Here is a 24,752-nt window from a genome sequence, read left to right on the forward strand (position 1 = left end):
TTGCTGAAAATTTTGAATTTCTGGACTATAACCATATTTTTAACATCAGAAAATCAGTCTATCCTATTTTAGTCAAGGAGTTTTATGCAAATATGACTGATCATGAGGGAAGTGTTCATTCCTATCTAAAAGGCCGTGACCTTATTCTGAATGAGGAAACCATCAGTGATTCTCTGAAATACACTGATGTTGGTGCTTGTGTTTACACCTCTGGTAAGTGGGATGATGGGGTAGGTCTCTCTTACAATGATGCTCTGGTCTATGTATGTGAATACATTTCTTTGATTGATGGCATCACTCCTACACACAAAATCCTGGGTTACACTCGTGCTCAATTGCATTGCATAGTGAACCATATCATCCTTCCTCAAAGTGGCTCATATCAAAGGGTGTCCTTCTGTGATACTCTAGTTTTGTATGCTATTCTCATAAAAACTGAAATCTCTTTTGCATATTTAATGCTAAAGTATATGTTTGATTGTGTTAGAAGTAAGAAAGATAAAGCTCTTCCTTATGGCATGTTCTTAACCTGTATTTTTGAATATTTTGGTGTTGACTTGTCAAATGAGACATATAAAAATAGACATTCATATCTAAAAGGAGGTAGTTCAGTGAAACAGCAAAAAAAGGGACCCACTCATTTTTAAAGGGTGGTTCTTGATGATGATGATGATGATGATGAATCTGTTCCTGATGACACTCCTCCTCCCTCTACCACAGGTACTTCAACTTCCACTGGACACAAATCTGTTTTGTATGGAGTTGTTAAGGATGTGATGCAAGAATTTGTCTCTCAGTCAAACCATCTAATTGCTATGAGAAAAGAGCAAAGGAAACTTGCCAGCAAGCATGAAAGCTTCTTCCGAAAATCCAGAGATAGAGTGGCAGTCTTCTTGAAATTCATTGATAACCTCCAAGAGGATGACAATGCTGCCACTGATCCTGAAGACGATGCTGCTTCTGAAGAAGATGGTTCGAATGCTTGAAAATATCTCGTGTTACTGCAGCCTTTTATTTACTTTTGTCTCATAAAAACTCTTGTCTTTTACTTTTTTATTTCCTTTTATTTTGTCTCAAATGACTGTAAACCGTTTAACAACTGTCACCTTTAATTTTAGTTATTTAGATGTTTGAACTTTGCATTAACAGTTTGTTGCACGCTTTAAGTTGCAGGATTGGTATTGCTTCCATTTCCTCCCTTGATGACAAAAGGGGGAGTAGTAGTATAGTAGTAGCTTGTATCTATTGCATGTTGCATGTATCTGTTGCATGTATCTTTGTTGCTCTGTTTTGCTTTTGCTACTCTTGCTGTTTGCTTCATCCATGGACAACATATTGTATATAGTATATTATTGTGTTCTCTATGAAAATATGTAAACAGGAAAGAAGAGCACAAATTTAGGAGGAGTAACTCTTGAAAAGAAAAAGGGGAGCAATTCAAATGCAAGTAACATCACCTAAAGGGAAGATCCTTAACCTTATTCAAATTCAATCCCTTTGATCAATGTTTCAATTATATTTGTCATCAACGGAGAGATTATTAAGTTAAGTAAATAATTAAGTTTAATTTGATAATGACAAATATTATTTTATTAGGTTAAACACCCAATTAGGTTTGATTGTGTTTGATTAGTGTTGCAGGCCAAAGAAATAAAATAGTTGCAACAGCCCAAACATAAGTTGTTGAAGCATACAAAATGCATAAACAAAGCCTAAATGAAAAATAACTAAGAGATCACATGGGCTGAGAGGTAAGTGAAGCGATTCCAAGCCCAAGATGCTTGATCCAAGTGAAAGCCTTCCAAAGCCATCATTCTCAAGCTGGCTTCGATCAGAATCAAAGAGAAAGGGAAAGCTTCTATGATGGAGGAAAAATCGTCGGTAAAAAATTTCACAAAAATAGTCACGTTGTAAGTATAGTTCTAAACAGACAATTAAACCTCAATCAAATTTAATTTGTTTGTCACAATGCAAACCCAATAAAAATAAACCGAAGTATTTAAACCTCGGGTCATCTCTCATGGAATTGCAGGGAAGAGTACTTATAATTGGTTATGAGATCTTTTTGGGTTTTTTAAATGTAAAACAAGGACTGTAAATGACAAGAAAATAAACTAATAATTAAGAAAAGTCTCAGCAAGGATTGATAATTGGAATTCCTATCCCCATTATCATAGTCACTTGTGATGGTAATTGCCTTTTTTTTCTATCACTTAGTTAACCTCTAACAATTGAAGGTAAGTCAAGTGAGAAAATCAACTTGAGTTCACAAGTCCTAATTAAAGATTAGATTTAGTGAAGCTCAAGCCAACTAGCAAGTTTCAATCACCAACCAACAAGAGACTTTGGCAATTCAAGAGTCTCTAATTACTCAATCCAAGCTAAGAACATAAAAAGCTAATTTAAAATCTAACCAAGCATTTCATCAAACACTTGGAAAGCGCAAAACAAAAACATAGAAATTAACAAGGGATAATAAATCTAAACAACCAATTACAAGCATCAATGATAACCAATAAATAAAGAAGCCATAAACATAAAACATAAAATTGCATTAAAAAGAAAAATCAAATCTAACATGAGAATTCATAAACTAAATTGGCAGCATAGATAAACCAACAAGAGAAATAGATAAACTAAAGTACTAGAACAATTAAAAGTAGTAAGAAAACTAAATTAAAATAAGATGGAATTCAGAAATTGAGAAGGAATAAAACTAAGAAACCTAAATCCTAGAGAGAGGAGAGAGCCTCTCTCTCTCTAGAAAACTATATCTAAAACCTAAAATTATAAATAATTATGAATCAGAAGTGAATGTCCCCATCTGCTCCACTCTGCAGCCTCTAATTTGGAATTTCGGGCCTGAAATCGGGTCAAAGAGGAGCCCAGAAATTGTCCCCAACGTTTTCTGTGAATTACAGCACGTGACGCTCGTCACGCGTACGCGTAGTTCACACGTACGCATCGCTTATCTGACGTGCCAGTCACCCGTAGGCGTACGCGTCGCTGCCAACTCCTGAATTCCTCGTTTTCTTGTGTTTCTTCCACTTTTGCATGCTTCCTCTCTATCCTCTAAGTCATTCCTGCCCTATAAACCCTGAAAACACTCAGCAAACATATGACGGCGTCAAATGGTAATAAAAGAGGATTAAAAATAGCAAATTTAAGGCCAAAGAAGCACATTTTCAATCATGGCACAAAATCAGGAAGGAAAATGTAAAACATGCAATTTATATGAATAAGTGTGAGAATAATGGGTAAAATCTACTGAAATAAGCATAAGATAAACTGTAAAATAGCGATTTATCAATCTCCCACACTTAAACATTAGCATGTCCTCATGCTAAGTTCAAGAGAACTAAAAGAGTGAAGGCAAAATGGTAGAACTTATACAATGCAACCTATCTAAATGCATCATGCTATTCTAATTACTGTCTGTGTGTGTGTGGGGTCAAAGTGAGTCACATTTCCAAGAAATCATATATGGACAGTCAAGGACTAAATTAATCATATCAAAGCACATTCACAATTGAGTTGAGTTAATCAAAAGAGTTCACAAACTTGCAAGACAAGCAATGATCAAATATGGACATATGGAAATGAGCAATTGAACCCTCACTGGATTTGTATATGCACTTTAATCACTCAAGTGATTGGTGTTAACTACTCAAATCTCCTCTAATCATGCTTTCTAAAACTTTGTTCTTCATCTAACCAATCAACAATTATCAAGTGTACAAATACAAATATCATGAGGGTTTTTCAAGGTTATAATGGGACTAAGGTAAGAGTGAGGATATATGTATGGCCAAGTGAGCTATCATTTGAATCTTTGACTGACTTGGATTCTTACTTAACACGTGCACACACTATATACAATTCTAACATTAAGCTTAGCCACCCAATCTCACTTTTGCATATTTTCACACACTCATGTATCAATTCTAATTCCATCATATATGCATTGATAATTTTATTGAACTTAGCATTGAGGTAATTTTATCCCCTATTCATTTATTTCATCTTTTTTTTCTTATATATATATATATGAAAACATAATATATCAATGCATATAGTTTTTCTAATTTCACATGAGTAAACACCCAAATTCCCAATATTTGTCAGTAAAAACACAACACATTCTCATCAACCCAAGTTCCCACATTTTCCCACACTTAGTTGACACACGCTATCTTAAGCTAACCAAAGATTCAAATCAGGTAATTAATTATTTTTTTGTTTTTCTGTTTAAGACTAGTGATGTGGTAATATAAAGAACAATTGGGGATTAAAAAGGCTTAAAGTGACAAACAAAGGCAAATAAAATGGTAGGCTATTTGAGACAAGTGAACTAATAACAAATGATGGCTTCAATCACCTAATTGCATTAAAATATACTCAATAATGGACATATAGAATGGAACAAACCAAATATTACAATCATAGAGAAGAAAACACACAAGAATAAAAATTATGGTTATATAATGTAACCATACAATTAAGCTCGAAAACTCACGAGTTGTATGTTCTTAGCTAAAAAATCATACTCCAAGCTATACATATATATCATGCAAGTTTCAAAAGGTTTTAACTCGGTTCAATGTGAATCTTAAATGCCCTTGTTACGAAAAAGATACATTCCTTGAAAATTTCATCAATTTGACCAACATTTCTTGTATTATATATGTATACTAAATAAAATGATGTGATTGTGAAAAGTTAAAAATTTCTAATTCACTCTCTATTTTCAATTAAATCAATTTCTCATAGCCAAAAGGGTAAAGTAAGCTCAATAATCCATATTTTTCCACATCACAACTAACAAACTAAAAGTGCAATTCAAATTAATAGTCTAAGATATATACAAACCAAAGTACAAAATGCACCAAAGTAAAAATAAACGAAAGTACAATAAAATAAAAATGTGCAAGTACTAAAGGAAAAATAAAACAAAATAAAGTCAAATAGAACAAAAATCTGAAATAGTTCACCAAAATATAGTTCGCCAGAGATGGCGACCTCCCCACACTTAAATCACAGCATCGTCCTCAATGCTCTCAGTCAAGCTGGGTGAAAAGGATCGTCGCCTGTCAAAGGATGTGCCTCTGGCTCTGTCGACTGTGGCTATGCAGGTGCCTGTGGCTCTGTAGGGATCCCATGTTGTGTCTCCTCCTGTTGGGTCTCCTCCGGCTCATCTTCCTCCTGCTCATCCTCCTCCTCAGAGTGCTCCGAGGGTGTATCAGGCTCGGAGGGGATATCAGTACGCCCCGAAGTCATAATCAGCCTCAAGTGTGCATAACGTCGCTTGTTGCGACGCTCAGACTGCTCGTAGCGTCGCTGATTGCGGTGCTCCATCTGATCAAGGCGCTCAAAATGGCGGTGCACAAGGTGGTAAACTGGTTGAGAAGTGGATGATGGTGCTGAAGTAGGTGGTGCTGAAGTAGGTGGTGCTGCAGGTGCGGCTAAGGAAGTGGCCGCCTCAGTGGGAGCAGTAGTAGGTGGTCTGTAGTCTAGAGGGTCAAACCGCTTGCCGTGCGGAATAACCTTCTTGCAGTTGGCAATCAGTGGTCTCTCATCCTCTGGCTCCCAGAGTACCTCAACTCGGTGAGCCATCTAGGTGATCAAATAAAGGAAAGCCAATGTGCCTCTCACATGAACTCTAGACATATACTTCCTGATGAGTCTTGGAAGGTATAGGTCCTTCCCTTCCATGACACACCAAATAAGGAGGATCATGGCAGCTGACACTTCTGACCCGTGAGTACTAGGCATCACATATTTGCTCAGTATCTATTGCCATAGCCTCATCATTGAGATAAACAACCTTTATACCCCGTGGAGTTTCCTTTGACTTTCCCATAGCCCACGGAACATCAGGATCAATGGCTATAGTACGCCAGACAGCATCCCAATCAAAAATCATGAATCTAATAGACTTCTCGGCCTTCTGAAAACCATATGTATCATCTGTTTTAGGCCGAGAAGTGGAGGATATCCTGTATAGCCTCCTCTGTGACTAAGATCTGCTTTCCCCTAAGCTGCAATTCATCAAGGGTCGTCCTATAATAGTTAGAATAGAACTCACGGACCCATGATGTGTTTACCTCTGCCAGATCTCTATCCAGAAATACCCAACCTCTCTGTTCAATCTGAAGTTCAGTGTACTTTCTCAAATCGGTTGGTATTCTGAGCTTTCTTTCCAAGTAGAGGTTCCCATTTTCCACAAACACCGGAAACTTGAGTTCACAGTAATGGTTGGCAAATTTAACTGGGTCATTAGCAGGCACAAGTTGATCAGCTTTTTCTTGATCAGAAAAATTCTTTTCACACCAAAATTCATCCGATAGAACAACGGACGACTGTCCTCTCTTACTTTTATTGGAGCTGGCCTTAGCCTTTCCCTTTCCTTTCCTATCAGACATCCTGAAAAACAGAATTCCCAGAGTACATATTATCAAATAAAACAGAGGAAAAAAAAAGCAGGTAAATAATCAAGCATACAAAAAGCCAGAAACAAAAGGGTATTGACTTGACCTGAAACAAAATTAAAACAGAAAAGAGGTTCAAAGTCACTTGGTCAATCAAGGTTCTATTTGACACAGAATTTCGTCAAATAGCTCCTTGTTGCCATCAAACAAGTAGTGCAGATAAAGGGAAGCAAATACGGGTGGAAATGCTAGCCGACCAATTCATGAATTGAATTTGGCAGTAATCAAGTAGGAATAAGGTCAAATGTGCCAAATTCAGTTCACAATTGGAAGTTAATAGCATAAAGATTTTAGAAAAATTTGACAGCATTCCGGCAGTAATTTGAACGTTCCCGGATTAAAACAGCAGTAAACAACAAGTCAAATGAATTTAGTGGAATTCAAACAGATGCAGCGAGCAGTAATTCCATATGATGCAGATAGCATTAAGCAAAACAAAACAGCTCAAAATAGCATAGCAGCATTCCTTCATAATGAACAAAAATAATGACTTGAAACATAGCACCAAATCAGCAACAATGCACAAACGCAGTAGATCCAGCAACATTTCTTCACTGAATTCAGCAGTCAACTGCAAGTGATAAAAGTTCAACAATTACACATAGCTCAATCCAAGAATGAAGTTCAATTTGAAATAAGGACTCAGCAGCATGAATTGTTTGTTTTAAAACCAGTCACCAACAAGAAAAAGTAAGAATTTATAACCGGGCAGCATTCATTTCTTTGAATTTAACAACCAATCATAAGTATTCAATATGAATTCAGACAATTAAGCATCCTGAATCGAGTGATTAAGTTCAGATTGGAGCAAGAAATAAAATGCAATAGTAGCGATCTTCATTTGAACAGCAGTAGGCATAATCCACAATGTACTGAGCATCAATGCATGACAAGCACAAATAGTTGCAATGAGCAAACAATTTGTTAACAAATACATTAAAGCAGCAGCATCAATCAGGCTAGTGTAGCACAGAGCAAATTAATGAAGCAGTAACAGTTTCAAACAGCAGCATGACCCACAATTAGTAACAACAGCAACTTGTAAAGTAGTACAGAATCACATTATCATCACTCAACAAAGCAAACAAAAATCAGCCATTTCAGACAGCAGCGGTAAATAGACAAGACCTAAATCCACTATCCAGTCCAGAGTCTCTAACAACCTAATCAACTAACATGCATTTCTAACTATCCTAATTGAGCAGAAATTAAGCAATGCTAACTATACCACGTAAACAGAATGTAAACAGAACGCAGAAAGGAGAAACGGGGGAAACCTGGTAGGGTTTCGTAGGCAGAAATGGAAACTGAAAGAGAGAGAAGAGCAGCGTCGACCCAGAAACGGCAGCTACTGATGGAGGTAATGACGGCGGAATGGAGGCACTGAATGAAGGTGCTGAACTCAGGGAATGGGGCTCACTGTTCCTATCGCGAAAATAGCAGAGCAAGAAGAAACAAAGAAGAAGAGAAGAAGGAAGGAAGGTGGTCTTGGTTAGAGGGTGGTGGTTAATGGCGGCAACGGCGGTCGCGGTGGTGTTGGTTGATGGTGGGAAGGATCGAGAGGTGGTGAAAGGGGGAAGAGAGAATAGAGAAGAAGGAAAAAAAGAAGAATAAGGGAAAGAATGGGTGGTCGGCGGCGGCTCGGGGTCGTCGGTGATGAAGGCCGGTGGTGACGAGAGGGTGATGGTGGTGAGTGTTTCGATGGAGGAAAAAGGGGTTGAAGAGAAAGACGTTGGAGGGAGGAAGAGATAGGGCACGCGAATGGGTTAGGGTTCTCGCGTAAGGGGTGTAAGTGGATTCAAATCCACGCGTACGCGTCATCGATCCGTGCGCGTGGGTGGAAAGAAATGACGCATACGCATATTCACACATACGCGTCGAGCGAAATTGTGCCAAACGCACAATTTCAGCACTGTTTTCTCGCAACTCTCTTTACTCCGATCTCCAAATCCACGCGTCCGTGCGTCAGGGAGACTTCCGCGTGAATTGTCAAAAACGCAGGTGACTCGTGCGTATTGGAAACGCACACGCGTGGGTTGCGTTGTGCGTCTAGCACCCTTCCAGCGCAGTTTCAGCCCAACTCTCTATTCATTTTAGCTAAAACGTGAAATTGGCATCGACGCGTAGGCGTGTATCACGCGTACGCGCGGGTTGCCTTACTTTTTTTTATTTTATATAACAAGCTACCAAAATAAATCCAAAATAATTCTAACTAAAAATAAAAATTCAATTAATTATCAATCATAAATGAAAGATAAAATTGGAAGAGTTTACCATGGTGAGGTGTCTCCCACCTAGTACTTTTAGTTAAAGTCCTTAAGTTGGACATTTGGTGAGCTCCTTGTCATGGTGGCTTGTACTTGAACTCATCTTGAAACTTCCACCAATGCTTGGACTTCCAATGAGCTCCATCATTTATGAATGAATTCACCAAGCCTTGATGAAGTTCTTCACAAGCTGTGAGTTCCCAAAATTGATCCTCTTGTATGCCGGGATCCCAAATCTTGTTTCTACACCCGTCTTGAAGTGGATCATCATTGTTCCATCCGGGTGGCAAGCAATCTGAATTCTCAATGAAGTACCAAACTCTTCTCTTAGATCCAACCAATGGATCATTAGCCCGACCCTTGCATCTAGCTCTTGAAATCGAAACCTTGATGAGCCTTGTTTTGCAACTCCAACCACTAAATATCCTTCTCTTACGCTTCATTCCGCAAAACCTCCTAAGTTGGCCATCCATTTCAAGAAGACCATACTCAAGTGGGACAATAAAGTGAATGGAGATAAATTTTACCCACTCAATTGAAGGAGCATACGGTAAGCTAGGTAGAGAAGTCTCCGATGATCTTGACAATGCATATTCAACTCCTGTCCAACCTTTTCGAACGACTTCCACCTCATTGTTGCTTTCAATTTCATCAGGAGAAGGTTGGCTTGATTCATGATCATCATCACCAAGAGAACTTTTCTCTTGATATATTCCATCCAATTCCTCATAAGAAATATGCTTTGGAAGTTGTTCACCTTCTTCCTTAACCTCTTTTCCAAGTCCAATTGGGATGACTCAATTATAGTAAGAAATTCATCAATTATTGAATCCATCTCTTGATCAATCTCCTCAAAGTCTTCAACTATGATATGCTCTGGAGGTTGTACACCCTCCTCAACATTAAATTCAAACTCCTTAGAAGGAGGCTCTATGACATGAGATTCGTATGGACTCTCAACATCTCCCAAGTCTTCAACCACTTCTTCCTCTTCGATAATTATAGTTTCCTCCAATTGTTCTAGTACAAAATCGCATTCCCCCTTTTCCACCGGAGTTTCCAATCTCTCATTCATGCTATGCTCCTCACTTGATTCTCCACATGTGGCCATGGATGTTCCTTAGGTATTCAAACATTGGGAGGCTAATCAATTTACTACCTCGGCCAAGGTAGCCATGAATTCTAATACCTCCCTTTTTATCTCTTCTTGTCCTTAAAGAAGAACACCAAGGGTGTCGTTCATTGGAGATTGGAGTGGATATGAGGGTTCATCGCTTGGAAGGAAGGGTTCATGATAGGAATGTGGTTTATCTTGATAGGGATATGGAGGTCGTGTATATTGAGGTGGTGATTCTTGGGAGTAATTGTGTTGGAATAGGTGTGGTTCTATATATGGATCATAGGGTGGTTGGTACGGTGGATATGGGTTGGGGTCATATGGAGGTGTTTGGTGAAATGGGACTTGTGAGAATGGTTGTGGACTATATTGAGGAGAGAGTTCATAGGTATATTGTGGTGGGTGTTGATTGTCACGAAGCGGTCCACCATAACCATTGTCTTGGTATGCATCATATGATGGTTGTTGCTCATAGTGCATTGGAGGTGGTTGTTGCCAAGAGGGTTGATCAAATCCTTGTGGCTCCTTCCATCTTTGATTGTCCTATCCTTGATCTAAGCCTTCATTGTTATCTCCACTTCCTACAACATAATTGTAACCAAACTCATGGCTAAAGGGGTGAGAATTCATGGTAGCAAATAAAAACAAAAACTAATGAAAATAAGCAACAAAGTCCTAAAACTAACAAACAAGCAAAAAGCAAATATTTACAATAACCAATAATAAGGCACACATTTGCAATTCCTTGGCAACGGCGCCAAAAATTGATGGAGGAAAAATCGTCGGTAAAGAATTTCACAAAAATAATCGCATTGTAAGTATAGTTCTAAACCGACAATTAAACCTCAATCAAATTTAATTTGTTTGTCACAATGCAAACCCAATAAAAATAAACCGAAGTATTTAAACCTCAGGTCGTCTCTCAAGAAATTGCAGGGAAGAGTACTTATAATTGGTTATGAGATTTTATCTTTTTAGGTTTTTTAAATGTAGAACAAGGACTGTAAATGAAAAGAAAATAAACTAATAATTAAGAAAAGTCTTAGCAAGGATTGATAATTGGAATTCCTATCCCCATTATCATAGTCACTTGTGATGGTAATTGCCTTTTTTTGCTATCACTTAGTTAACCTCTAACAATTGAAGGTAAGTCAAGTGAGAAAATCAACTTGAGTTCACAAGTCCTAATCAAAGATTAGATTTAGTGAAGCTCAAGCCAACTAACAAGTTTCAATCACCAACCAACAAGAGACTTTGACAATTCAAGAGTCTCTAATTACTCAATCTAAGCTAAGAATACAAAAAGCTAATTTAAAATACAACCAAGCATTTTATCAACACTTGGAAAGCGCAAAACAAAAACATAGAAAATTAACAAGGGATAATAAATCTAAACAACCAATTGCAAGTATCAATGATAACCAATAAATAATGAAGCCATAAACATAAAACATAAAATTGTATTAAAAAAGAAAATCAAATCTAACATGAGAATTCATAAACTAAATTGGCAACATAGATAAACCAACAAGAAAAATAGATGAACTAAAGTACTAGAACAATTAAAAGTAAGAGGGAAACTAAATTGAAATAAGATAGAATTCAGAAATTGAGAAGGAATAAAACTAAGAAACCTAAAACCTAGAGAGAGGAAAGATCCTCTCTCTCTAGAAAACTACATCTAAAATCTAAAATTATGAATAATAATGAATCAGAAGTGAATGTCCCCATCTGTTCCACTCTGCGACCTCTAATTTGGAATTTCGGGCCAGAAACTGGGTCAAAGAGGAGCCCAGAAATCGCCCCCAGTATTTTTTGTGAATTACAACACGTGACGCTCGTCACGCGTACGCGTCGATGAGTAAAAATGCTGGTCACGCGTACGCGTCGCTGCCAGCTTCTGAATTCCTCGTTTTGTTGTGTTTCTTCCACTTTTGCATACTTCCTCTCTATCCTCTAAGCCATTCCTGCCCTATAAACCCTGAAAACACTCAACAAATATATCACGGCATCGAATGGTAATAAGAGAGGATTAAAAGTAGCAAATTTAAGGACAAAGAAGCATATTTTCAATCATAGCACAAAATCAAGAAGGAAAATATAAAACATACAATTTACATGAATAAGTGTGAGAATAATGGGTAAAATCTACTGAAATAAGCATAAGATAAACCATAAAATAGCGGTTTATCATTCTACCTTTCCATTCTTTTACCAGAGAAGAAAGAAAGAGAAAGCTTAATCAAAAAGTAAATGTCTAATCGCCCAAATCAAACCATAGTAAGCTCATGGTAATTTATTTCTATTTGCATGCAATTTACTTTCTTCACTCCTCCAATTTTTTGCAACTCTAATTTAGGATAAATGAAAAAGTGTTCTCTGATAATCACTGTTGTGAATCAAAGACTAAAATTGTTTCTTGGGACAAAGTACTTGCTCAAGGGTTTAGATTCAAGTTTACCATTGAAACATTTCTCTTTGCTGATCTGAGGCACTTGGTCAAAGCAAAAGGACTAGCTCTGAGATCCCTAATTGGGGGTTAATGGAAGAAAGTGAAATGACAATTTTGAGAAGTACACAGTTCGAAGAATTGACTCAGAAGAGAGCAACACATCAACTTGGAAATAGGTACAAAAGAAAAATTTTCATCTTTCTGAACATAAGGAGAGAGAACCAGATTTAGAGTTTTGTTCTGAAAAGCTTCTCTATAAAAAGTTCATCAACTTTGGACAGTGTTTTCCAAGTTAAAGAAGCATTCCGCTAAGATGAAGAACTCAATCAGAGTCAGTTGAATCCGGTTCAATTTATAGCAACAGAGGCTGTTGATGCATTAATCTCCTTCATGTTTCACAGTTTGTATTTCATTTTCAATGTATATCTTTCTGTAATTTCTTGAGTTGTAAAAGGCTGAAAAAGAGAGTTCAAGAAAAAGCCAATGAGTGACAAAAGGTTGAATGAAACACTTGAGAGAAAAATCTAGAGTGATTTCAGATTTATTTATATTGTTTCATATGTCTTGTGTCTTGTACATGTGAGGTGCTCCTTTCTAATTTGGGTCAGCACTTAGAGTGAAGAGTTAGGTATTAGCATAACCAAGTCAAGTTAGATTAGAACTTGAGAGAGAAAAGATTGTGTAAATCCTAAGAAATTGGTGTATGTAATACTTTAACTATAATGAAAATTCCACCGCTGTTGTAGTAGAGACTAGATGTAAGTTGCATAGCACAAGACAACTGAACTAGGATACATGTCTGTGTTATTCTTCTTTTCCTTCTCTAAGTTTTGTTTTCTGATATTTATAAGACAAAATGGAATCGTCTCATAAAGTTTTCACTGCACAGTTCAAACAGATTCTAAGTGTAAGCTTGTAATTAAATGCTTATTTCATTAAATTTAAAGAATACCATAGATTTAATTCCCCCTAAACCTTCTATAATCTTCAAGAGCTAACGTTGTTGTTGGTGTCATAACAAGGGTAAAAGAACTATTCAAATGGCACAACAATTTGATTTTTGGATTTAATACTTTTTTGCCTAAGGAAATGAGATAATAATAATAATTGATGAAAAAAAAGTTCCTACGAAAAAAATAGTTGAATTTGAAGAAGAGATTAGTTTTGTGAACAAGATAAAGGTGAATGTGGTTTAAGTTTATGACTTATTTTATTTATTTATTTTTGGTTGGTTTTTAGGCCTAAATGGTAAGGTTTTTTCACAAAAATGATTCTAAAATGATGAGCGTGTTCACTTTCGAAGTGACATCGTTTTGTGGGTGGATGTTTTCCAATTTTTTAGCCTTCTTTCACTTGGATAGCCTAACAAAAATATAGACAACGTCACATCCACATTAGTTACTTCTCACTATAAGAATTTCAGCAGATAATGGCATTCTTTAAGCGGGATAGCGTCGATTTTTAATCGCTGCAAAATGATTATTGGCGATTCTCAAATTGCTCTAAGATATCTGTCGGTATCTACCAAAAATATTGTAGCATCCGTTTTATTTTTAAAGGGTAAATAGATAGAAGAAGCTATTTGTCTTCTGTCTGCGAAAATAAGAGATTTTTTTTTTATTTAAATTTTGTGAAAGATTTTATTTAAAATTTTTAAATTAGTGAGATATCTCCACCTCCATATTGTTAATGTGAGCGTTTTAGTTAGTATTGATATCAAGCATACACAAATTTTTATTTTGAGATAATATTTAATTTGGTCTTTAAATTTGTATGCGAGCCTCAATTTAGTTCCTAAAATTTTAATTGTCTTTATTTAGTTATTAAATTTTATGAACATAATTCATGTTAGTCTTTGAAACAATTTTTAACATACAAATATTAATAGAACGCTGTCGTAGACAGTCGAATGCCACGCTAAACTCTGTAAGATATGTCATTTTAGTTTTAACACTCAAATAACCCAAAAACAACATTACAAGTGGTGTTTATTAAAATTTTACCTAACAAAATAAGTAATACGATACTATTTTTAAACTATTTAAATACCAAAATTAAAATTACATCATTTTACAAGTTTTAACATAAAATTTGGTTATCCATATCAAAATTAATGTAAGATATATTTATAAAATTTAAGGACTAAATAAAAACAATTAAAATCTCAAAAACTAAATTAAAACTGCATATAAATTCAAAAACCAAATTGAATACTCATTTTATTTTTCACGTTTCTAATAGTTTTAATATTTTGTCTGCATCTCTGAATCTAAATTTTTTATTTTTAATTTTGGCATTCAACAAATTGCAAAGGCTTGATGCGATTTATGATTTACAAAATGAGCACCGGCGCAGCAATTTAAGTACATAAAGAGATAAAGAGATTCTAATACTCTTTCTAATTTCTAGTGTTTGATGAGATTTATATATTTTCTAAAATAGATAAATCAATACTCTTTCTAATTTTTTAGTTTTTGTTGTCATTTACTGATTTACCTATATAAAAAAATTATAAAATTATTTTTTTTAGTTTAATTACGTAAAAATCCTCTGACTTAAAAGATAAATAAAATACAAAATTTTCTCAATTTTTTCTAGTCGAAGATGTAAAGTGTAATTTTAATTTTTTTATATTTTTTAATTTATTATTTGTATGTTAAAATTAGTTATTAAAATCAATTACTAATATAAAATATAAATATATATTAAAAATAAATTAAACCACACATATATTTATACACAAATATATTAATGACTTATTTTAGTAGTTAATTTTGATGTACGAATAATATTTTTATTTTTTATATTTTTTTTGTTCTACTTATAAAATGTACAGTAAGAAATTATACTTTATCTCCTCAAGTACAAAAAAAAAAGAGAATCATGGACTTAAATACTCAGTTTTTTTTAATTAAGAGTGTAAAGTATGATTTTTAATATTTTAATATATTTTTATGTATTTTTTTTTTTGTTTCACCTATCAAATGTATGATAAAAAATTACATTTTATCTCTTCAAATGAAAAAAAATAAAAAGATCTAATTTCGCCACTTTAATTTTGGATAAGTCTTTATAGTTTAATTTTTTCATAAATTGAATTCAAACTATACTAAATTAAACCAAATTATTTTTCACATAACAAATTAAATTTATAATGTAGTTCATCAATTTAAATTAGTTCACAAAAATAAAATTAATTTTAATTTTAAAAACAAATTTAAATTAGTTTATATGCTAATATTAATTTTTATTTAATTATTATTCTTTTGAAATACTAAAATTTCTCATTACCTCTTCTATCATTTTTTTTCTAAAAGAGAATTATCCAGAAACATGGAAATTGGAAGGTTTTTTTTTTCAACAAATTGGTTTTGGATAACTTTATGAGCAGCGCCACTCAAATGAACTATTTATAATTTTTATTTTTTAGGAAAATAATATATGCGGAAAAGGTTCATCTTTAAACGCTCTTTGTTAAGTATGGAGTGCTTCACACTTTGTTAATTTGTTAAATCTGAACTCTTTATTTATTATATTTTATTTGATTAGTCTGGATTTAAAAAAGTAACTTGTTAATCAGGTTAACCATTTTTTTTTATAAATTTTAGATTTTTTTTGTAAGTTTTAGGCATTGGGCTGAAGTTCAAAATAAAAAAATAGTATATAAATATTAAAAGTAACATGTTTGTACAAAAAAAAAGTTATTAAGCTTTAGAATTAAAATAAATAATACATGAAAAATAAATTAAAAATTCATGTACTAAATCCAAAAAAAAAAGATATATTAGAATCTTAAAAAAATAATATTAAATATATATTATGTATATGTAACATTCTACCACACAAACCTTTACGTTTAAGCCGTAAAATAGAGGTGATATGGTATTACGACCTCTAAAATAAAAAGTGTACATATAATAGCAAAAAGAATATAATAAACTAAGAGTCTTGAAGAACAGAAGAAATAAAAATCGCGAAATGAAAACACAACGCTTAGAAAACGAGTTAACTTCGTAGTAAAAAAACTATAACTATCAGTTATAAAATAACAAAAGTGAGAATAGAGGACCAAAGATACAAAATAACAAGCTCCTAATTTAGGCTGCGAAGTCAAAGCTGGTCGGAGAATATATATACACATATATATACATATTGATGCGTGAGCATCTTTCCTATCTTTTCCTAGTGAATTTGCATTTAATTTGTTGAGTTTAGTTAAGAATTAATTATCTTTTAGCCACTATAGATGCTACTTTGAGTCTTGTGCAATTCTGTTTATTTTAGGTAGCATTCGGCTAGATTTAATGGAGTTTCTGCAGAAGAAGAGCACAAAAATTGAAGGGGATAACCAGCCAGGAGCGACGTGTGCGCGTACCTGACGCGTGCGCGTGATTTAGAGATTGGTACATCGACGCGTGTGCGTACCTGACTCATGCGTACGCGTGACATGCGCCACGTGCAGAAAACGCTGTGGGTGATTTCTGGGCCCCATTTTGGCACTCAAGTAAGGCGCAGCTCTTCACCAAGTTAGGCATGGATCCTACGAAGCAAATGGTCCCCATCCATCAATTGAAGACTTGTTGATTGCTATAATTAATTTTGATTTAAATTTAAATTTGATTTTAAAATAGGAAAAGATATTATTTTAATTTTAGAAAATAGATTTTAAATTAAGGAGGATGGGATCCCACTTTTGATTCCACCTTATTCCGCACTTTACAGTTTTTAAGAATCCTAGTTTTCTCTCTGCACCATGAGCAACTAAACCTCCACTATTAAGGTTAGGAGCTCTGTCTATTATATGGATTGATACTATTATTTTTCTATTTTAATTCATGTACTGATTTATAATTCAAGAATTGTTTCGTTCTTTATCTTATGAATTTGGGTGGAACGGAAGTATGACCCTTGTTCTAATTGAATTCTTGTATAACTTGGAAAAGCCCTTTACTTGAACAACAACTTGAAAACATATTTTCCTAAATTTCTAATTATCTAGACTTAACGGGATACGTGGTATATAATCCTCTTATATTTGGGTAATTAGAATTTCTGTGGCATATAAACTAGAATTGTACTTCACCCTCTAATTGGAATTAAGTGACCAAGGAATTGGCGGTTGATGAATTTTAGAAGAGACTAAAATGGTCTAAGGAATTAGGGTTTAGTCACTTATAGTTTGCCATGAATTAAATCTTGCATGATTAAAATAGTTAGTAAAAAAAGTCAATCCGGAAAATAGATATCTCTGAAGCCTTAACTGTTTCCCCATATATATTTCACACCTTATTTACTGCTTGCTTTATGATATTCTTAATTACTATTTAATGCAATTGAACTCTCAAACACCATTTTTTACTTGTCTAACTAAGTAAATTAGTCAATCATTGTTGCTTGATCCATCAATCCTCGTGGGATCGACCCTCACTCACTTGAGGTATTACTTGGTACGACCCGGTGTACTTGCCGGTTAGTTTGTGGGTTATAAATTTTGCACCAAGTTTTTGGCACCGTTGTCGGGGATTGATAGTGATTAACAACTATCAGTTGTTTGATTGCTTAGATTAGGCATTTTAGTTTTAATTTTATTTAAATGTTGCTTTAGTATTTTCGAAAATAAATAAATAAATAAATAAAATAAAGAAATAATCTAATACTAATATTTTTCTTAATCTCTGAAATTAAGTTTGGTGTTCCCTAATTAGTCTTATTTTAATTTTTCTACTTTTAATTTGCCTAATAATTTTGAAAATTTTTAGTCTTAATTTTACTAGTAATATTCAAATTTTAGTGTTTGTTTTATTCAATATTTTTATCTCTTTACTCAGGTTACCTCACTGGAAATTTTCTGCACTCTGACGTAGAGAGTTCCATCTTTTCTTGTCTTCTGTTTGTTTATGCACAAGAACAGAGACAAAGAACATCTCTTAGACTTTGATCCTAAACCTAAAAGAACTTTCAGGCGGCGTTTGTAACAAGCAAAACTTTACCAGACTGCAGAATTCACTATGGATCCTAACGATGCTGCTAATGCCAATGTAGCAAATCCAAATGGAAATGAGCAACAAAGGAGAGTACTTGGCTCTTAGGAGAGTACTTGGCTCTTACTCTGCTTCTACTGCAGATCTTTATGGTAAAAGCATTGTAGTGCCTCCTAAAGCTGCGAACAACTTTGAGTTGAAGCGACAATTGGTAACCCTGGTGCAACAAAACTGCCAGTATTATGGTCTTCCCCACGAAGACCCAAATCAATTTATTTCTAATTTTCTGCAGATTTGTGATATTGTGAAGACAAATGGAGTGAACTCGGAGGTGTACAAACTCATGCTCTTCTCGTTTGCTCTGAGGGATGGAGCAAAGCTATGGCTAGATTCCCAATCCAAGGAGAGTTTGGATACTTAGGACAAGGTTGTTACTGAGTTTCTTACTAAATTTTTCCCACCAAAGAAGCTAACTAAGCTTAGGGTGGAGGTTCAGACTTTCAGGCAGAAGGATGGTGAAACTCTTTATGAAGCTTAGGAGAGATACAAGCTACTGACTAGGCAATGTCCTCCAGACATGTTCTCCAAATGGACCCAACTAGATATCTTTTATGAAGGTTTGGGTGAAATATCCAAGATGTGTTTAGATAATTCTGCAGGTGGTTCATTACACAAGAAGAAGACACCAAAGGAGAATATTCAACTTATTGAATTGGTTGCTAGTAACTAATATTTATACTCATCTAACAGGAATCCTATGAACTCAGAGACTCCTAAGAAGAAGGGTATTATAGAAGTAGAAGCTCTTAACACTATTCTTACTCAGAACAAGCTTATGTCTCAGCAAATAAGTCTACTTACTCAACAGATGGGTGGCATGCAAGTCTCAGCTATCAACAACCAAAGTCCACCTCAAAAGAGCTCTTATGACATGACAGGTAATTTTGTGCAAAATAATAATTATGATTATGCTCAATTGTCTTCTGAACAGGTAAATTAAATGGGGAATGGTCCTAGAAACCCCAATAATGATCCGTACTCTAAGACATACAACCAAGGATGGAGAAATCACCCAAATTTTGGGTGGAGGGACCAACCTCAGAGATCTCAGAATTTCAACAATAATTCTCAAGGTGGCTTCCAATAGAATAATCACAATAACCACCAATTTCAGCCTCAACAACAACCACCTCAACAGACAAACTCTAAATCCTAAGAAGATTCTAATTGGGAGATAATGAGGAGTTTTATGCAGGAAACCAGAGCCTCCATTAGAAATCTAGAGGTGCAAATGGGCCAATTAAGCAAGTAAATAACTGAGAGGTCTACAAGTACATTTTCAGGTGATATAGTGGTGAACCCAAGAGAAGACTGCAAGGTTATTCAATTGAGAAGTGGTAAAGCAGCTGGCTCTGAGACCAAGGCCAATGAAGAGTTAGTTGAAAAAGAAGCTCTAGAGGAGAAGAAGGAAGACGTAGAACACGCCCCTTCTAAGTGTGCAGACAACCCATTCCCTGATTCTCTTGACACTTATCCCACCTTGCCAAAGGCTCTTGAATACAAGCCAAAAATACCATATCCTCAGAGGCTTCAGAAGGCTTCCAAAGAAAAGCAGTTTTCTAAATTTTTAGATGTCTTCAAGAAGCTGCAGATTAACATTCCTTTTGCAGAGGCTCTTGAGCAAATGCCTCTCTATGCTAAATTTATGAAAGAATTGTTGACCCACAAGAGGAATTGGAAGGAACAAGAAACAGTGGTGTTAACCAAGAAATGCAGTGCCATAATTCAACACAACCTTCCTGAGAAAATGCCAGATCCAGGGAGCTTCGTAATCCCTTGCACCATTGGAGATGTCACCATTCAGAGAGTTTTATGTGATCTTGGAGCTAGCATCAATCTAATGCCACTTTTAGTGATGAAAAAGTTTCAAATTGAGGAGGTAAAACCCACTCATATTTCTCTTCAACTTGCTGATCTTTCTATTAAATTACTTGTGGGTGTTGTTGAGAATTTACTTATTAAAGTAGAACCATTTATTTTTTCTGTTGATTTTGTTATATTAGACATGGAAAAGGAGGTAAATCCTCTATTATACTTAGTAGACCCTTTTTAGCTACAGGTAGAGCTCTGATTGATGTGCAAAAGGGTGAATTAACCCTGAGGGTCAATGAAGAACAGGTGGTCCTTAATGTATTTGAAGCCCTCAAGCACCCTAATGATTCTGAAGGGTGTATGAAAATAGATGCTATTGAACCACTTATTCAAGAGATACTGAAAGCTGAGGTACTTGATGACATTTTGGATTCTATTTCTGAGTATGAACTAGTGGAAATTGATGATTCACCGTCCCAGAAGACTGTGGTTCACACGCCTAAAGCAGAGGAGGAAGCCCCCAAGCTTGAGTTCAAACCTCTACCTCCTTCTCTGAAATATGTGTTCTTGGGTGAAAATGATTCATATCCAGTGATTATTAGCTCTTCCCTAAAGCCTGAAGAGGAAGAGGCACTTATTTCAGTGCTCAGGAGCCATAAAACAGCTCTTGGGTGGACCATTAGTGACTTAAAGGGGATTAGTCCAACCAAGTGCATGCACAAGATCCTCCTTGAAGATGATGCTAAACCAGTTGTGCAGCCACAAAAGAGACTCAATCCAACCATGAAAGAGGTGGTCCAAAAAGAGGTAATGAAATTATGGGAAACAGGTATTATTTATCCTATTTCTGACAGTCCTTAGGTAAGTCCTGTGCAGGTAATTCCCAAGAAAGGAGGGATGATAGTGATTAAGAATGAAAAGAATGAGCTTATTCCTACAAGGACAGTGACAGGATGGAGAATTTGTATAGACTACAGGAGGCTCAACACTGCTACAAGGAAGGATCACTTCCCCCTGCCTTTCATTGATCAGATGCTTGAGAAGTTAGCTGGTCATGCTTTTTATTTCTAGATGGATATTCTGGATATAATCAAATTGCAGTGGACCCTCAAGATCAAGATAAGACAGCATTCACATGCCCCTTTGGAGTATTTGCCTACAGGAGAATGCCATTTGGACTCTGTAATACTCCAGTAACTTTTCAGAGGTGTATGCTTTCAATTTTTTCTGATATGGTTGAAAAATTCATTGAGGTATTTATGGATGATTTTTTTATTTTTGGTAATTCTTTTGAATCTTGCCTTAAGCATTTATCTCTTGTCTTGAAACGGTGTCAAGAATCAAACCTTGTTTTAAATTGGAAAAAATACCATTTTATGATTACAGAAGGTATTGTTCTTGGACACCAGATTTCAAGAAGGGAATTTGAGGTTGATAGAGCAAAGGTGGAGGTAATTGAAAAATTACCAACACCAGCTAATGTTAAGGCAGTCAGGAGTTTCTTGGGTCATGCAGGATTTTATAGAAGATTTATAAAGAATTTTTCAAAAGTTGCTAAACCATTTAGCAACTTGTTGGTTGTTGATGTTCCTTTTGTCTTTGATTCTGATTGCCTGCATGCTTTTGAAACTCTGAAAGCAAACCTTACTTCTGCTCCCATTATAGCTCCCCCTGACTGGGATTTACCATTCGAGTTGATGTGTGATGCTAGTGATTTTGCTATAGGAGCTATTTTAGGACAGAGGCATGGTAAGCTTATACATGTCATTTACTATGCTAGTCGTGTGTTAATTGATGCCCAAAAGAATTACACAACTACGAAAAAAGAATTATTAGCATTTGTGTATGTTGTTGATAAGTTTAGGTCCTATTTAATTGGTTCTAAGGTTATTATTTATACTGATCATGCTGTTTTGAAGTACCTTCTAACCAAACAGGATTCTAAACCAAGATTAATCAGATGGGTGTTGCTCTTTCAAGAGTTTGATATTGAAATAAAAGACAGAAAAGGGTCAGAAAATCAAGTAGCTGACCATCTCTCTAGAATTGAGCCTGAAGCAGGAGTACAACCACACACAGCTGTGACTGAGACGTTTCCGGATGAGCAATTGTTCCTCATTCAGCAGGCTCCATAGTTTGCAGACATTGCAAATTACAAAGCTATGAATTATATTCCAAGGGAATAGAGTAGGCAACAAGTAAAGAAGCTATTGACTGATGCAAAGTACTACATTTAGGAGGAACCATACCTTTTTAAAAGGTGTTCAGATGGTATAATCAGAAGATATGTCCCAGATGAAGAAACACAGCAGATTCTTTGGCACTATCATGGTTCTGATTATGGAGGCCACTTTGGTGGTGAAAGGACAGCTACAAAGGTCCTTCAGAGCGGGTTTTACTGGTTGGCTCTCTTCAGAGATTCAAGAGAATTTGTGAAGCACTGTGACAGATGTGAAAAAGCCATGAATCTCCCTGCCAACCATAAAATGCCACAGCAGGAGATTTTTGAGGTTGAGTTATTTGATGTGTGGGGTATTGATTTCATGGGACCTTTCCCACCCTCACATTCAAACAACTATATTCTAGTGGCAGTTGACTATGTGTCTAAGTGGGTGGAGGCTGTGGCTCTACCCACCAATGATGCCAAGGTGGTAATGAACTTTCTTCAGAGATATCTCTTCAGCCGGTTTGGTGTCCCAAAGACACTCATTAGTGATGGAGGAAGCCACTTCTGTAATAGACAGTTGGACTCACTTCTGCATAGATATGGAGTCCATCATAAAGTGGCAACCCCCTATCACCCTCAGACAAGTGGACAGGTTGAAGTTTCCAACAGGAAACTCAAGAGAATTCTAGAGAAGACCGTCAGTGTTTCAAGAAAGGACTGGTCTATGAGGCTTGATGATGCTCTCTGGGCATAGTGGATAGCATACAAGAGTCCCATTGGCATGTCCCCTTATTAGTTGGTCTATGACAAAGCATGTCACTTGCCAGTTGAGCTGGAGCATAAAGCTTACTAGGCAATCAGGTATTTGAATCTTGATTCAGAAGCTGCAGGAATAAAGCGAATGCTTCAGTTGAATGAGCATGATGAATTCAGATATTTAGCTCATGAGAATGCCAAGCTCTATAAGGAGAGAACCAAGTTATTGCATGACAAGAAGATTGCCATCAGAGTCTTTGAGCCAAGACAAAGAGTGCTTCTGTATAATTCAAGGCTCAAACTCTTTTCCGGGAAGCTGAAATCCCGGTGGTCAGGACTGTTTGTGGTTACCAGAGCTTCACCATATGGTCATGTGGAAATACAGGAAGAAAATTCTGACAGAAAATTTACAGTGAATGGCCAGAGGTTGAAGCACTATCTTGGAGGCGAGATCGATCGCCAGTGGTCCGCTCATCTACTGAATTAGCAGAACTGACCGTCAAGCTAGTGACGTTAAAGAAGCGCTTGTCGGGAAGCAACCCGATAATTTCATATTTCATATCCTTTTTGTAGTAGTGGTTTCTTATTTATTTGATTTCTATTGACAATTTACTGTTTTTTCTTTCGTTTTACGTGTGTTCTGATCATGCAGCTATTTTAGAACAGGAACCAAAAAAAGAAGAGAAGGAAGAAAATAGGCCGAGAGATTGGCCGCAGTGGTGCTGGAAGCGTGCCTTACGCACAAGCAAGACCACGCGTACGCGTCTAAGACGCGTGTGCGTCGCTTGCGCAATTGCCAGCCCACGCGTAAGCGTCTCTTACGCGTACGCGTAACCCTGGAAATCGGCGTCAATAGGAGTTTGGCCAGAGAGTTGTGATGGCTTGGGGCTGGAATTGTGCTAGAAGCACAATTTTCATCACGCGTACGTGTCCCTGATACGTACGCGTCAGTTTCACTTTGTCCCCATCCATGCGTGCGCGTTCCTGACGCGCACGCGACGTCTGTCTATCTGGCCCTCATGCGCATCAACCTGAGAGTTGTGCGTGCACAAGGCTGCCTTCGCGCGATTCGCACAAACTGAGAGCAAGAGTACGCGTCGCTTGAACTTTCTGCGACCCACGTGTACGCGTGCGCGTCGCACACATCGCCTCATTTCACTAGTGCGCCGCCCAGATTTCAATTATTTTCTCTCCCTCCTAAATCCTAATTCTCTCTTATTCTTTTATCCTTTTATTCTTCTTCTCTCATACTATTTGTTTTTTTCGTGTGTCTTTTTATGTCCCTCTTTGTTTTCAGTTCTTCTTTACTTGAGGACAAGCAAACCTTTAAGTTTGGTGTTGACGCTTCACTTATAGCTTTTCTGTTTATTTTTAATAGCACCAAAGGGAGGCAAATCATCTTCACAGATGAGAACAACCAGAAGAATGAGATGGCCACTTGGATAACTGAGGTGGTTGAGTTCCTTTCATTCTATTCTTCCTCCCGTTCTTATTATGTTATATTCCTATTTTCTGTTGTTACTGCATGATCAGTTATATCTTCAATTCCTAAGTTTTAGTTTATTTTGCTATTTTTTTATTTATTCTGTTATTTGCTTTAATGTTGAAAGGTGTCTCATGTATTGCCCACTGAGCTTGAAATCAAAAAGAAA

The 24,752-nt window shown here is 36.0% G+C and overlaps 1 protein-coding gene across 2 annotated transcripts; it reads right to left on the bottom strand.

Annotated features, from left to right (window-relative positions):
* Positions 1–4,819: 4,819 nt before the first annotated feature.
* On the bottom strand, positions 4,820–8,302 carry LOC114924410 (uncharacterized). Of its 2 annotated transcripts, none has more exons than XM_029288913.2 (2): positions 7,766–8,302; positions 4,820–7,059 (listed from the first exon to the last, which is right to left on the bottom strand). In XM_029288913.2, exon 2 carries the CDS (start codon positions 5,611–5,613, stop codon positions 5,125–5,127), a length of 489 nt encoding a protein of 162 aa, XP_029144746.1. In that variant the 5' UTR covers positions 5,614–7,059; positions 7,766–8,302; the 3' UTR covers positions 4,820–5,124. The 2 variants fall into 2 exon arrangements, with proteins under 2 accessions (XP_029144746.1, XP_029144745.1); XM_029288912.2 differs by having other exon boundaries at positions 4,820–6,423; positions 7,766–8,261.
* Positions 8,303–24,752: the final 16,450 nt, after the last annotated feature.

Source organism: Arachis hypogaea, chromosome 9 (genome assembly GCF_003086295.3).
Source record: "Arachis hypogaea cultivar Tifrunner chromosome 9, arahy.Tifrunner.gnm2.J5K5, whole genome shotgun sequence".
In the NCBI taxonomy this organism is placed as follows: domain Eukaryota; kingdom Viridiplantae; phylum Streptophyta; class Magnoliopsida; order Fabales; family Fabaceae; genus Arachis; species Arachis hypogaea.